Genomic DNA, 13,635 nt, shown 5'->3' with positions numbered 1-13,635 from the left:
GTGGACAATAATTCCCGGAACCAGAAGTATCAGGAGCTGACGCCGGGTCGGGCAACAGGAGTGGAGAAGGTGATCAGTGCAATGAGCGGAGTTGACTATTGAGCCTTCATAATTTGCCAAAAAAGTAGACAGCAATGAGTAACTGCGGTGGTCCGCTAGCACGAGATTGGAGAGAGCAAATCGCGGCGTGTTGGTAGGAGTTCAGATATACATTCGGATACACGTTGCCTCTGGCTTTGGCCTGTGTGGGACATTTCAGCCACAGTGGCTGAGCAAACAGTGCAAACATCTGATACATGCACATCGTTGACTATTTCATTGCCTTGCGCTAGAAAAAACAACATCACATTAATTCAGTTATAGACAACATGGATATGCCAGTTAATGTTCCCGTTGATAACCCTAATGCCGACACGGAATGGTCTGAATTATCTTTCTCTACCGCTCTATAACTTGCTAACTATTTACAGGAATGATATCCTCCGTAAACATGGTATAATTCCTGAGAAACCCCCTTCTCCCACGCCGATTATAGAAGAAGCGCTCCTGGAAGCCGCACAACGAGAACATGAAAATCGACTCGAGAATAAGACTTTAGATGAGCTTGATGCGCTAGAAGATGAGGAAGAAGCCGAGTTCCTTGCAAAATACCGGTTCGCAAACCCTCACGCCCACCGAAAATGTTTTGATCCAGACATAGAGATAGATAGACATATTGGTGTAACACCCACTAGCATCGTGGCTAAGGGATAGTTAATTCAGCAAGCAGCGCTTTGAAGAGATGTCTCTCCTCCAAAAAACAAGTATCCACAACCAAGTCTACCCTCTCCAGAAACCTGATTACGCAAAAGATGTCACAGAGGCATCGTCGAAATATTTCGTTCTAGTCAACCTCACCTCCTCGAGCGTTAATAACATTGAGTCGCAACTTCTCACTGAGCTGTGGCGCCAGCTAGCGATGAAATACGGAGACATAAAGTTCTGCGAGATACGCGCAGATATGTGTATAGAGGGCTATCCAGACCGGAATACCCCGACAATACTTGCCTATAAGGATGGAGACATCAAAAGGCAATTAGTCACTCTTAAGGAACTTAGAGGGCCAAAAACTACCCTTGAAGGTAAACAGTCTATATTTTGGTCTCCCCGTAATGACTTCGATGTCTAAGATGGATAAATGCTGACGGGTAACCTGCTCACCTGTAGATCTTGAAAAGCTCCTTGTCTCTTTAGGAGCTATCAATGAAAATGACAGCCGTTTGAGGCAGGATCCCACTCCCAAACCAGCTGATAGCGATGACGAATATCTTGATGATTGGGATTGAAATCAATAAGAAGAATAAACCATGACGGAAATAGGCGGGGTGTTATTCGCTCTCTCCCAGTTCCGTCTCAGGAAAGGGCTTTCTCTTGGTTTGCCGTCCATCTTCGAAATACTCAGGCAGGGGAATGCCCAATTTTTGCGCTGCTCTTGACTCTTCTCACTATTAGCCCTGTGTGCGGCTCTAAAATTATAATTTTTAGCCGGAAATCATGAGTCTTAATGAGGTGATGCGCTATTCTGCCGTACCATATTATGCATGCAAAAAGATAGCCCGTCAGTAACTGTCCAGTGAATAAATGGAGAGAAATGTCCAAGTCCATTTCATCAAGTCAACTCTGTAAAGCATTTAACGTTTATCTATACCATTATAAAATCAGTGAAAAGAGCCGTACACCATTCATGCAAAACTTGAAAGGCCCATGTTTCTTGTATCCTTTTCTCAAATTTTGTGTGGCTGTTGATGGAAGGTTTGTTGTATTCAAGAAATGCAAAAGTAGAAGACTCAAAAGTCGCTCTACGTGCCATTACTGATATTGACATATGTGGGGGACGCATAGATAGATTCCAATCAAACGCACGCTCTTATTCATGTAAAATGCCAAGCTAAAACAGGTAATATACGTAGAAAAAAAAAAAGAAAAGGTATGCAATGGGTCGAACTCCAGGCTAAAGCGACTAAAACCCAAGAAAATAAACTGAAGTTGGAAGTTATATACTGCCAGGAAATATCTCCACTTGCTAAAGATAAATTGGGTAGACAATTGTTCGAAACTTCACTGGCATGGGTATGAGATTCTGCGTAGGCCATGATTTGGGATTCCAGAAAAATTGCTCCAACGAATATTGGGTAAATACGAAAAGTCGCCGTAATACTTGACTTCGAGGAGCCCAATCCGAGAAGAATCTAGGATTTTTGGACCGATTTTTCTTGATGAGGCTCCAAAGCAAACTCAGAGCAAGTGTTTGTGGGCATGGCAGTAGGTCAAATTTAGATCAGCTCATCACTTCCTGCCGAAACACTCTCCTCAATAGCCTGAAGCACATGTGCTTCATCGACAACGAGACAATGTCCGTCAAGTACGGTGCAGCTTTTCAACCTGTCGTATATGGTCTGGATATCGAAATTCATCCCCCGACTTGTCAAATGACGCACGATCAGATCCCACGTCGCGGCTGCATCTAGCAATTTCTCTCCCGGGCCCTTGTTACTACTAGAAGGGCTATGGGCAAGCTCGCCCTTATCTGCGCCGCATGTAGAATACTCCGCTAAATTTCTCAAGAAGCCTGTTGGAGGGGGCACTTCATTGGGCCCATAATCGGCGATCGATCGCTGCGCGTTGTTGTTCGATGTTGCTCGAAGCATTTCATTCTCCGTATCAATCTTTTCTATTTGTCTTTTTAGGCTTTTGTGATCTTCCATGAGTGACGAATAGTTGCTCTTGTATCGATTCAATTCCTGTTCAAGGTCACGTACGCGGCGTTCTTTCCGCTCGCGAAAGGCCCGTTGGCTGTTGCCAAGTTGAAGTTAGTATTGATTTATATATAATGCAACAGGACCCAGTATAAACAAGTTGATGTATGACTAGATATTAGAAAAATGGATTATATACGCAGCTCTGTTCTGTTCCTTGCGCCTGCATTGGGCCGGCGTCAACGTCTCCTTTTCTTCACTGCTGCTCCTTGGTAAAGTTTTGTCCGTTTGAAAGTCTTCAATTCTATTGCTACTGATGCCACCACAATCACTAACTTGGGAATCAATTACATGTTTCGCATAGTGACCTGGAGAAGGCGATGAATGCGCTCCCATGAGACCGCAAGCGTCAAAATGCATCTGGGTATCAAAAAATGGTTGGAAACCAGGATCAAAATGCTCCTAGCCTCCGTGTTAGCAAGTGCACAACGGACGGGTGCCGAGACCACGTTATGGAGGTGCATGTGGAGGTTGACTTACCACCCCGGGTCTGGGTTGAAATTGGGTATGCTGAACAACTTCGGTTTGCTGCGGATGTGGTATTTGAAGTGGCATGTATTGCTGTTGAAACGGCGGGGTATAGTAGGTAAAGTCCATTTCTGCAGCCACTCCCCAACGGGAGAGCAATATTGAAGAGTTTTGCGTAGTTACCACACAGTAAAGGGTCCGAGTCCCTAAAACAGGCACCCGATGAGAGCTCTGATTGAGCGCAAAAAGAGAAGCTTCCAGACGGGAGTCGCAACGTAAGAAGTCACACACAGCCAAACCGGCAGGTGTCAAAATGAATAGAGCTTGAGGTTCTTCCGGGAGTTATACTTTGGCGATGCCGAAGGGAAGCAGGAGGGCAATCAGTCAAATATATCAATCAGTACAGAATAGAAGCTGTTAGTTAGATGATGTCCTCCAACTCGGGTCCCTCGATCGAGACTAGATGCCCAGTCCCACGCTATTGAGTTAGCATTAGACTCTTCAGCCCAGGGCTTAGCCCCTTCGCCCGCAATAATTCACCTACGCTGCGTAAGTCCGTTCTGGCGAATGGAACGTTTCATTAGCCTCGTGGTTGATATGCCGAATCATACAGGAAGCTATCCGCCCAGGAAGCCTTCATTTCAACCAGGAGTAGCATTTTCTTCAACAGCATCAGGCGCATGTTTAGTTGGCACTCCATGAGGGAAGAGAAGAGTAATAGGCGTTAGTTGACAGCTAGTCCAAGACAACAGGAGGTGCTAGTATCTTCTTTCCAGGATCGCCAGTCTTAGTGATTTAAGCTGTAGACCGGCGTACAGAGTAGACGGTCAGATTATGCGTCGAGCTCGAGGATTCGATATCAGCACCCCTCAAATTCCCGGCAGCCCTACGCAGCATGTCTTGCCGTCTCTTCGCGACCTGATGTCAATCATATCTTGGATGAGGGTCCAACCTCGTTTTACGGGGGCAAACCAACATGGCTTAAAGTTGATCCCATACGGCCGTATGATATCATTTAACTTTCTTTAGATTTCGATGTTCATTTTATTTTTATTTATTTTTATTTTTGCTTTATTTTTGTTTTTGTTTATTTCTAATTTCTTTCTTTCTTTGTTTATTTATTTATTTATTTACTTTATTTATTTTTTATTTCTCATCTTAAGTTTGTTTTTGTTGGCCCTTGCTGGATGCAAGCCCCTGCAGTCCTCAGGGCATCCAGCAGGGTCCACAGCTAACCAATGTGACCAGGGAGGATATTAAGGCTTGTCATACTACCGTTCGCCATTCCTACTTTATATAATTATTTGCTGGGGGCCGTAGGGCCGAAAAATCAGAGATCCCGTTCGACAAGGGGGGCAGCGGTTGAACATGAAACCAGGCCGGTTGTCCGACCACGAAAACCTTCAGTATTTCTCAAAGCCCGCAGGTACATCACCGGGGCAGCAGATCATCGGGCACCTCCCCAGTCGCATTGTCTCAGCATCGATGAATCCCTCATGTTGATTAGGGCTTTACACTCCGATGAACGCCGACCGTCATTTGTTTGTGACATCTTCTCCACCCCGTCGTGGAGGTTAAGACTCTGATACATCAGCACTGCTGGATAAGGTAGGTTGAATATGGCTGCAACAATAGTTACGTTCCCACACTGAACAAATCAGCGTTCAGCTGTCCGTTATTAGATGAACAGGATGAAGACCTGGTGGTGCAGCCGCTTGAAATGATGCCGTGCTTGAGCCGTCAGGGACTAGATATAAGGCTCGGGGAGGACGCAGAAATTTGTTAGACTGCCAGCCACCATGCCGTTGCTAGCCAGTCACTAAAGCATGACAAAACCTTTCCCTAGTGGCGGTACTGAGCGCCGCGTCCAACAACCGAAGGACGGTCACTATTAATAGTCGATGATAGGGGTCTGACTGGATGGATGTTGGCCAAGTGATTACCACCGATTATCTCCTGCCGGCCAGGGATCTCAACCCTTTAAATTAACGTTCCAAGTAGGTTTTGAAGCTATCTTGATTTGGAATAGAAGTATTTATTCGCAGACCATTGGTTTAAAGTTCTGAAATGGCCCACCGCCCCGCTTGCTTCAACTTTGTTCAACTTTCAGCTCACTTGGGGCTCACATGTCGATTGGTGATCGGAGGTAGGTGGTTTTTTTACGAACGTCTTCCCTTTCCCGAAAACATCCAGCGCATTTGCTCTGAATCTTGGGAAAAATCCGGTCTGGGCCCCGGGATTGCATCTTTCCAGGGGAATAATAATGTTGATCACGGTGGATCGTACCCCATACGTATAAACGTTAGGTAGTGAGTAGCCAGTCACCCCGCGTCCAGGATGAATAACAGCGTTGCATCTCTCAACATCTAGTTGCCAAGGCGTTTAGTGGATTGACGTTCTCAATCGGCAGAAACGTGGGATGCCATGATAGCCTTCCTCGAGAAGATGAATAGCCACAATGTGGATATTATTAGTATGGACGACTAAAGACAGGGCAGCTTCGACTTCTCATGCCACCCGCACTCGCGCTTCGAAATCCGCCTGCAAGAGTATCAGCTCATCACGTTGTTGTTTCTTGACAAACAAAAAATATTTTTGCATCAATTGCCCACCAAATCCTTGTTCTTTCGAATTTTGACATTGTTGCAACCAGACGAGTCATATTCTGAAGACTAAGGACCCACCGGGGCCTATCCTCATCAAGGAGCACTACTCGCCAACCCTGAGTGGGGACCTCGAACTTTGCTCCATTATTTTGCTGGAATTAATAAACCGAAGATGGAATCATCGAACTTTATACCACCTAATTGCTGGGCGGCGAATAAAGCTCGCACCATAACGAGCCCTGGACACTTGCACGGTTATGCCGCTGGAAAATTGTAAGACCAGGTGATTGCGAGTCAATTTGGACAGGTAGAGGAGACAAGACAGCACAGTCAAAATCCATGCCCCCTTTTTAAGAAATGAAACAGCACTCTGAACAACCGTAATTGGTTGTTGGTAGCGCGGTGGCCCCGGATAATTCCGTTTTCCAGAAGAAAAACGCCATTCCCGGGCCCAGTGACAGCAATTGGCTGTCAAAACCGATCATGACTTGGACATTGCTTCCGTGTGAGCCCGTGGAGGAACCAATTCTGATGTATCTGGCTCTAGTTGAGCCAAAAGCTAAAGAAGACCGGTCGCGGTGTGATTGGATCCCTTCATTGCATGGGTTGTAAGCCTGCCTGCAGACTGTGTATCGCTCTTCAGGCCCGGTTGCAGAAAGCTGATATTCACTACAAGGTTTAACAATGGTCGAATAGTGTCTCTAGCTAACCTCGACAAGAAAAAAAGGACATTTCAGGAGGCGGACGAAATGGTCATTCGGAATTATGTATAAGTTCCCGCTTGCATTCCCATATACTAATTACCAAATTGCGATGAAAAACGACCAATAACACTTTAGATACCATTATGTATTTCCACTAGCCCAACTGCGCCTATTCTTCTTCCCAGTGTGCCATTTTTGTCTATATATAGCTCCTTTGAGAGAGTTAAAAACCACCTCTAGCAGGACTGACTGGTGTGAATATGTATTTTGTTTCTTGTCCCAGCCCAGCGCGCGATTTTGCAGGCAGCGTTTTCCACTGTCATTTTTAACCGTGGGGTAACAATATTGCAATAATATCCAACAATTACCAAAATTGTATCAACAGGACACAAAGTAGCCCGTGTTAGTTAATGTTATTTCCTTTGGAAATGGAATATAGGCCAATGCTCTCTCATTGTGGTATCATGTCTTATTATCATTGTGGATATACAAAAGTACCTTAGGCCTTCACAAACACCTCCCTCCAGAATTCGACATCGTACATATATATGTACATGCACATTACCATTTCTGTGACTTTGGAGGTAGGGCATAATTGAGCAAAGACGGGGAAAAAAGGGAGAAGAAGGAGACGAACATGGAAAAACAACGACTCCTTCCCTATAACATATACTTGAAGGTTGGCGCCCGATCACCCAGTTGGTGGAGTTGGTCGGGTGTATATTTGGCCTCAAGGGCCTGTGCTTCCCTCTTCTTATTGACGATCTGGTAGGAAACTCGGAGGCCGATGATAGCGAGTAGGCCGAAAAAGGCCAACCCGAGTTCTAGGCCGTGGCCGAGATAGTATGTCGGTGCGTCTTGGGTTCGGTAGAGGCTCGAAGCCATGGCTAGATTGGGAAAGAAAATTCAGTTAAGAGATTTGTGCGGATGTACGTTTCATGCTTTTCTGTCTCTCTTTTCCTTTTCTCATTATCGTGTGCTACGTACCTCCAGCAAAATTCCCAACTCCAATTTGTATCGCCATTCCGGCCGCTCGCTTATAGTCACCGGCCATATTGTTGCTCAGCCATGTAACAATAGCCGGAAGAGCAGGATATATACCTGAAACATCATCGCAATTAACAACTCACCCACATAATCGCCTTGAAAAGAGAGGAAGATGCTTTGGAATCTATAAAACTCACCAGATACGACCACAAATGTCCCAAAATAGACAACACCTGGAACGCCTCTCGCTGAACCTGAGATGATGATGGCATAACCAACAACAATGGATAGAACATGGAAGAAAAGTAAAGGTGAGCGTTGCCCTTGTCGATCTGACAGCCAAGCGGATAAAACTGAAATTATTGCAGCGAAAATATATATAGGAACCTAACATAATTAACATTAGATTTTTCATTGAAGACGATAAGGCATCTCGATAACAAAGGAGTCTACCGTCAAAAGCTGAGACGTCGAAGAAGTATAACCCAGGTCTTTAATGATTGTCGGTAGGAAGAAGGAAATGCCGTAGAGTGGGCATACAATCCCGTACCAGGCTAATTGGGGTTAATTAGTTAGAGACTTGAAAGCTAAACAGAGACACAAAGGGGAACTGGGCAGCAATACTGATTAGGGATAGGTAAATTTGCCAATCCATCAATGCATATTTGACGTATTTCCATTGGAACTTTTCCGTTTTTACGGCGGTATCGGAATACTGAGATCTCAACCTGTGGATAACCCAGGCTTTTTCCTCCTCTGTTAAGAATGTTGCGGTGTCCGGATAGTCTTGGATGAAAAAGAAGGCCAGAACAGCGACGACTACTGTGAGGATGCCTTCTAGGACGAAAATCCACCTCCAGCCGTCCAATCCGCCAATACCGTCCATTCTCTTCATTTAATTTAGCAAAATAGACGGCTGACTAAATGAGCATAGAGACTTAGTGAACTTACTGCAATTGCGAAGGCGAGCAAACCGGAGAACGCACCAGCTACACTAGCCGCGCTGAAGAATAAAGCTTGTCGGAGTTGAGCTTCATGTCGACAATACCATTTAGTAATGTAGAACGCTACGCCCGGGTAAAGACCGGCTTCTATGATTACGATACGGCTTAGCATGGAAAAAGTAGAAGAAAAGAAGGCGAAGGGAGAGGTTCACCGTACCAGCAAGACCAAGAAATATTCGAGAGATTAAAAGGCCGTGATAATTCTGAACGATTCCCATCAAGGTCTATCAAACGGGATTAAGACACATAACACACACGACGAGCAAACACGCCTGAGACAGATCGGGAGAGATCAGGCGTCCAAATGGCCAATTAGACTAACCATTACCAGTCCCCACGCAATCATAATTAAAGGAAGCCATATCGATGGCCTCATCCTGGCCAGAATGAGATTTGAAGGAAGCTCAAAGAAAGCATAGGGGAAAAAGAAAACGGTCACTGATAATGAGAAAACATTATGCTTAGATTCAAGTTTCAAATCAAACACGCACACACAAACGAACAGAAGGAGTAAACTTACAACACCAATTGTACTGAGAACCCGTCAGCCTAAGATCCGCCTCCAATCCCTCTATCCTTGCATTCCCAATATTCCCCCGGTCAAGGAAAGCAAGTAAATAGAGGAGCGACATGATTGGAATTAGGCGCAGATCCATTTTGCGCAAAATCTTCTTCTCATCGACATGGCTGAAGTCTGGCAGGGACCCAACGCCCTCTAGTTCAGCCAGGGGCTTCTTTTCGTCCATCATGTTGGTCACGTTGTTCGAAGAAGGCAAAAACAGGTATTGGGCGTCTGGGTAGCCCCGCCTTATATAGATAAATACCAATGGGGATTTCTTTAGCTTAATCACCCCATGGGGTTCCCCCATGGCGAATAGCAGAGTGGGGAACATGGCAACCTGTTTCATCAACCAAGGTATTAATGGGTCGAACCATACTCTGAAGAGGTTTCCCGCCGCTTCCACACACGCGTAGGGTCCTGTTGTTGTGGGCGATCCAAATCCTCGCAAGCCTGTCCTTGTGGCACATTTGGTTGCATACATGATGCACCATTCGGTCAGGGATGGTGGAGATAAGCTCATTTAGCGTGTCGCCATGCGGTTGACTAGTTAGACAAGCTTAAATCCAGCTGAAATCTTCCTGCATACTCAGAAGGGAGGGCAATGTAACTTGGACGTAGCGTCAGATCAGCACTGATATACGTAGCAGCCTTAGAAAATAGCTGCTTGCGCTGTGACACAGCATGGAAATCACTCAACAGAGCAATCCTTCGAGTGATGTCGGGTGAGTGCACGTATCATGTGATGCTAGCTTTGTAACTTATGTGCAGGGTTATCAGCCACGACTTATCTCAGTGCCTCAAACGTTGCATGAAGAATTTGCTGTTTTAACCCAGTCAATAAGAGAACCACTATATCTACCACTAATCTGCCACTAATTCTACTAGATATATCATTTATCTCTTGATAGAATCAATTTTTATTGATGTATACTTTTTCCACGCTGCTTTTCGTCCGAGATAAGCCATGACTAGGCCTGGAGGTTTCAACCTCCAGAATACATCATTGGCCCGGATTGGCCCGGATCATCACTATTCATGGCTCGAGTGTCGAGCAAACAGAGAAATACTGGCTCAACGTGCCTACAAAGTGTACCAAAGTGTGGTGGAACCAAACTACCGGGCCACTAAGCTCCGAGTAAGAGTTGCATTCGTCTCCGGCAGAGTTAAAATGCTAGCGATGTCCTGAACCAACGAATTTCGGGGGAAAGATGGGGAAGTAAAACACACCCTCTCAGCGAAACTCCAAGCATTATACAGCTTCCAATCGGGCAGGGAGCCACGGTGAAGTATGGTTATCTACATGAAACAACAAAGGCCTGCCAGGAGCCGTAGAAGCCGATAATGCAACAGCACTTTGTGAGAGCTAATCAAGAAATGAGCTGTGGAGCATTTTGCTGGAGTACTTCCAGAACCAGTGTTTTCTCTGAGCCCTCTCTAGTCGCACACTTGGATGGCCGCAAGTGGAGTGGATCACCCAGGATTGGCTATGCAGAATACTAGCAGGTATGCGTATCAACAGCGCCTCCCTCTTGACCTCATTGCCTCATTGGCCTCAAGGACTCAACAGCAAGAATGACTGTATTCAAAAAATTGCAGCTGGATACCCTATAAGATCCAAACAGCAAGGATATTAAATGTAGCTACTATGTACTCTACGCTCAGACTACATGGAGTGTAGGTTGTACTTACGCTTGAATTGGTTATACTTAACTTTCTATTCATTCTTTCTACTGATACGGCCACACGCTGCCTTTGCAATATCCATCCTAGACAGAATTTGATATTCATGAAAAGCAGAGCCATTTCACTTCTCAGGATTTTATCATCCATAGATAATACACCATATATCAAAACCATACCCTACCCTTACAGGCTATATTTTCGAGCATGCATACTCATAGAAATGCAATACACTCTAGAAGCATACACATGCAAGTAGAGCACAATTCACTTGGTAAAAGCGCCTGTATCAATTGCCAATCATAAAACCCAGCAGCAGACTGTCAGGTCATGGAAGCAATGCGCTGTCCGTTTTAGCTTGTTGCCAAGATGCCATGGACAGATAGATATCTATCTTTAACTATGATTCAAGTTCTAACCTCATTACATCAAGTACATATATTATATTATCAAGCGTAGATCAGCTATTGAAGATCTGCTGCCAAAGGAAAGAATAAGAGGTTAATAGCCAGCAATTATACAGATATATACATATATATATTTATAAATATATAAAACGAAAGCACGATGGATATAGATTTGTAAACCCAAATATCCAAAACATGGGATGTCTGTGCTTCCGGCCTTTCGTCCGAAAGGATTCAGTCGCTACCAACTCTCACCGTCACATCCTTATTTATATACCCATTGCCCCTCTATATATATTTGAACAAAGACGGAAATTTATATCTATATACATTTACGCAAGGCGCGCTCCAATCATGGCTTGGGAATCCTAAAAGGGTGCGCCTCTGTGTTAAAAACAAACTCGTCCAGACTGATCAAGCTCGGATCGCTGAAGATCAAATAGAAATATTTCAGCGTTTCCCCAAACCAGAAGCTCTCCATGCTATCCTCTGTTCCCAGGTCTGGATCCATGACGTCCTTCAATACAGCGTGCGCCAGATCTGTACGCGTGTGCTTCTCAACGGCCTGAAACATCTCCCAGGCCACGTCCTGAAGTTTCGGGTCACCCGTAATGCGATAGAGGTAGAAGATGCTCTCAATTGCTTCGGGGCGGAGTCTGTAATTGCCATCCGTGATGTGTGTGAAACCAGGGTGTCTTTGGCCATGGTCAGATTCCCACTGCTGATTGTCAAGCTCGCAGCTTGAGGGTGAGCTGCACGCCTGCATTCTGAACAGCTCAGGCATTAGACCTGTTGGGGTGTTGCGGTAAGTCCAGATACAGCCGTCTGTAAGTTTGCGGCCTACTTCGACGTGAGTTTTGTTGGACAGCAGACGGCCTCCCAGTGCAAGTGTGCCTCCGAGGTAGCAGGTGAGGTGCTGGCCTTCTGTCTCGAGAGAGGCGGATGAAGGTCTTTGAGCACGCGTCTGGCCAGAGACAAGAATGTCGGCATTATCCGGAACCAACGGCCGGAAAAAAAGGTACTCCATCGCGGTGTTCATGGCGTGACTGTACAGCCTTGCATACTGAGATGCGGCATCCGTTCCACCAAGCAAGGCATACATCTTTGGCAGATATTCATACGCTGAGTCGGCCATGGATCCAAGAGTGAAAGTTGAGTCGCCTGCGAACTCGCCAGAAAGAGGGCTGCAGCCCACAGGCCAGAGGCCGGGAAGATATGTTTTGTTTTGCTGCTCATCCAGGACATTGGTGATACGCTGGATCGCGTCGAACCAGCGCATGTCTCCAGTTAACTGGGAGAGTCGAGTGAGCTCCATGCTCGACGATGCGACTTCAGCGATGATGCCTCTCTCGGCAGGGTATTGGTTAATCCCCTTCATTGCTTTATACGGGCTCCAGCGCGTTACGGGCATTCTATTTTTCGTGTCAAAAGAAGCATATATCATATCCCCGATCTCGACAGCTTTATCGAGCAATCGTCTATCTTTGCATTCTGTCAAATCATAGGCAGAGAGAAGTCCGCCGAGATATCGTATAGTTGTTTCAAACATATTGATGATCCCGTCACTCGTACTATCTGGACTAAAATCGATGGAAGCCGCCGCAGCAACGGCCTCCTCGAACTCGTCTTTCAAGCCCATGATCCAGAGCGTATCCAGACTGTCAACGAGGGTCGCCCCCCAGCCGCCAAAAGTGTTTTTAGGTTTTCCAGATTTGGGGGAGAGTTCATCATTGAGCCATGCCATCTTTTTGTAGGAGTTCCAGTCCCTCTGGAACACCTTTTTCACTTCAGCTTGGCGCTGGGCTTGCAATGTAGCGCTCTCACCCGAGTGCACTTCAAATGCATGTTGGATTGAGGGCAGTGGAGATGGCGCTGCAGTTGGCAGCTCAATAAAAGAAGTGACAGGATGCTTGATGCGGAGTTTTCTCCATTTAAATCGGTTGTTTTTAGGCGGCTTGTATGTTGGAGACGGATCATAGCAGGATTGTGTCCATGGCTCCTCGGCAAGTGGCTCGGTTATTATATTTAAAAAGGTTGCTGGGGACTCTGGCAAACTGATGTAGTAGAGGTAACATAACAAAATGAAACAAGCAGCGATAACCTTATACCGCCATCTCCTTTGGGATACCATTGTGAGAGGGTTGAAATGATCAATTGCATGATTATTCTATCTTCGTGACCAGTTAGCTCAAGATCTTCCCTGCAATGAAAAGGCATGTGGTACAAGCTAGGCCTGATAAGACTAGTGTGTTTGGAATTCGATATTGTCTGGACTAGGACTAAGCGATTGGAGGTTGAAGAAAACGTTTAAAAATGCCAGACGTTGCAGCAAATCAAATCGCAAGCAATGTCGTGCAAAACATGTCGCAGGGAGTTTCAAAATATCTTTTGAGGTAACCAACCGACTGTATCCATGTCTGCG

At 45.6% G+C, this 13,635-nt stretch overlaps 5 protein-coding genes across 5 annotated transcripts; 2 read left to right on the top strand and 3 right to left on the bottom strand.

The window, feature by feature from the left end:
* Positions 1 to 368: 368 nt before the first annotated feature.
* On the top strand, positions 369 to 1,325 carry HCBG_02606 (phosducin family protein; the record flags this gene model as incomplete). Its single annotated transcript, XM_045429655.1, has 4 exons — positions 369 to 421; positions 471 to 720; positions 770 to 1,121; positions 1,207 to 1,325. 4 exons carry the CDS (start codon positions 369 to 371, stop codon positions 1,323 to 1,325), a joined length of 774 nt encoding a protein of 257 aa, XP_045289550.1.
* Positions 1,326 to 2,312: 987 nt separating this feature from the next.
* HCBG_02605 (uncharacterized protein) lies at positions 2,313 to 3,392 on the bottom strand (the record flags this gene model as incomplete). The annotated part of the gene is made up of 3 exons (XM_045429654.1): positions 2,313 to 2,832; positions 2,935 to 3,197; positions 3,276 to 3,392. 3 exons carry the CDS (start codon positions 3,390 to 3,392, stop codon positions 2,313 to 2,315), a joined length of 900 nt encoding a protein of 299 aa, XP_045289549.1.
* A 2,649-nt stretch (positions 3,393 to 6,041) lies between these two features.
* Positions 6,042 to 6,642, top strand: HCBG_02604 (uncharacterized protein; the record flags this gene model as incomplete). Its single annotated transcript, XM_045429653.1, has 3 exons — positions 6,042 to 6,142; positions 6,268 to 6,477; positions 6,597 to 6,642. 3 exons carry the CDS (start codon positions 6,042 to 6,044, stop codon positions 6,640 to 6,642), a joined length of 357 nt encoding a protein of 118 aa, XP_045289548.1.
* A 366-nt stretch (positions 6,643 to 7,008) lies between these two features.
* HCBG_02603 (high-affinity nicotinic acid transporter) lies at positions 7,009 to 9,457 on the bottom strand (the record flags this gene model as incomplete). The annotated part of the gene is made up of 9 exons (XM_045429652.1): positions 7,009 to 7,460; positions 7,561 to 7,674; positions 7,758 to 7,947; positions 8,014 to 8,114; positions 8,185 to 8,449; positions 8,512 to 8,651; positions 8,722 to 8,788; positions 8,887 to 9,002; positions 9,085 to 9,457. The coding sequence occupies 9 exons, from the start codon at positions 9,455 to 9,457 to the stop codon at positions 7,234 to 7,236; spliced, it is 1,593 nt and encodes a 530-aa protein (XP_045289547.1).
* Positions 9,458 to 11,565: 2,108 nt separating this feature from the next.
* Positions 11,566 to 13,344, bottom strand: HCBG_02602 (alpha-mannosidase; the record flags this gene model as incomplete). The annotated part of the gene is made up of 2 exons (XM_045429651.1): positions 11,566 to 11,581; positions 11,615 to 13,344. The coding sequence occupies 2 exons, from the start codon at positions 13,342 to 13,344 to the stop codon at positions 11,566 to 11,568; spliced, it is 1,746 nt and encodes a 581-aa protein (XP_045289546.1).
* Positions 13,345 to 13,635: the final 291 nt, after the last annotated feature.

This window comes from Histoplasma capsulatum (assembly GCF_000150115.1).
Source record: "Histoplasma capsulatum G186AR genomic scaffold supercont2.3, whole genome shotgun sequence".
Lineage (NCBI taxonomy): Eukaryota > Fungi > Ascomycota > Eurotiomycetes > Onygenales > Ajellomycetaceae > Histoplasma > Histoplasma capsulatum.
The sequence above is the reverse complement of the archived record's forward strand: the minus strand, read 5'-3'. Positions and strand labels throughout refer to the sequence as shown.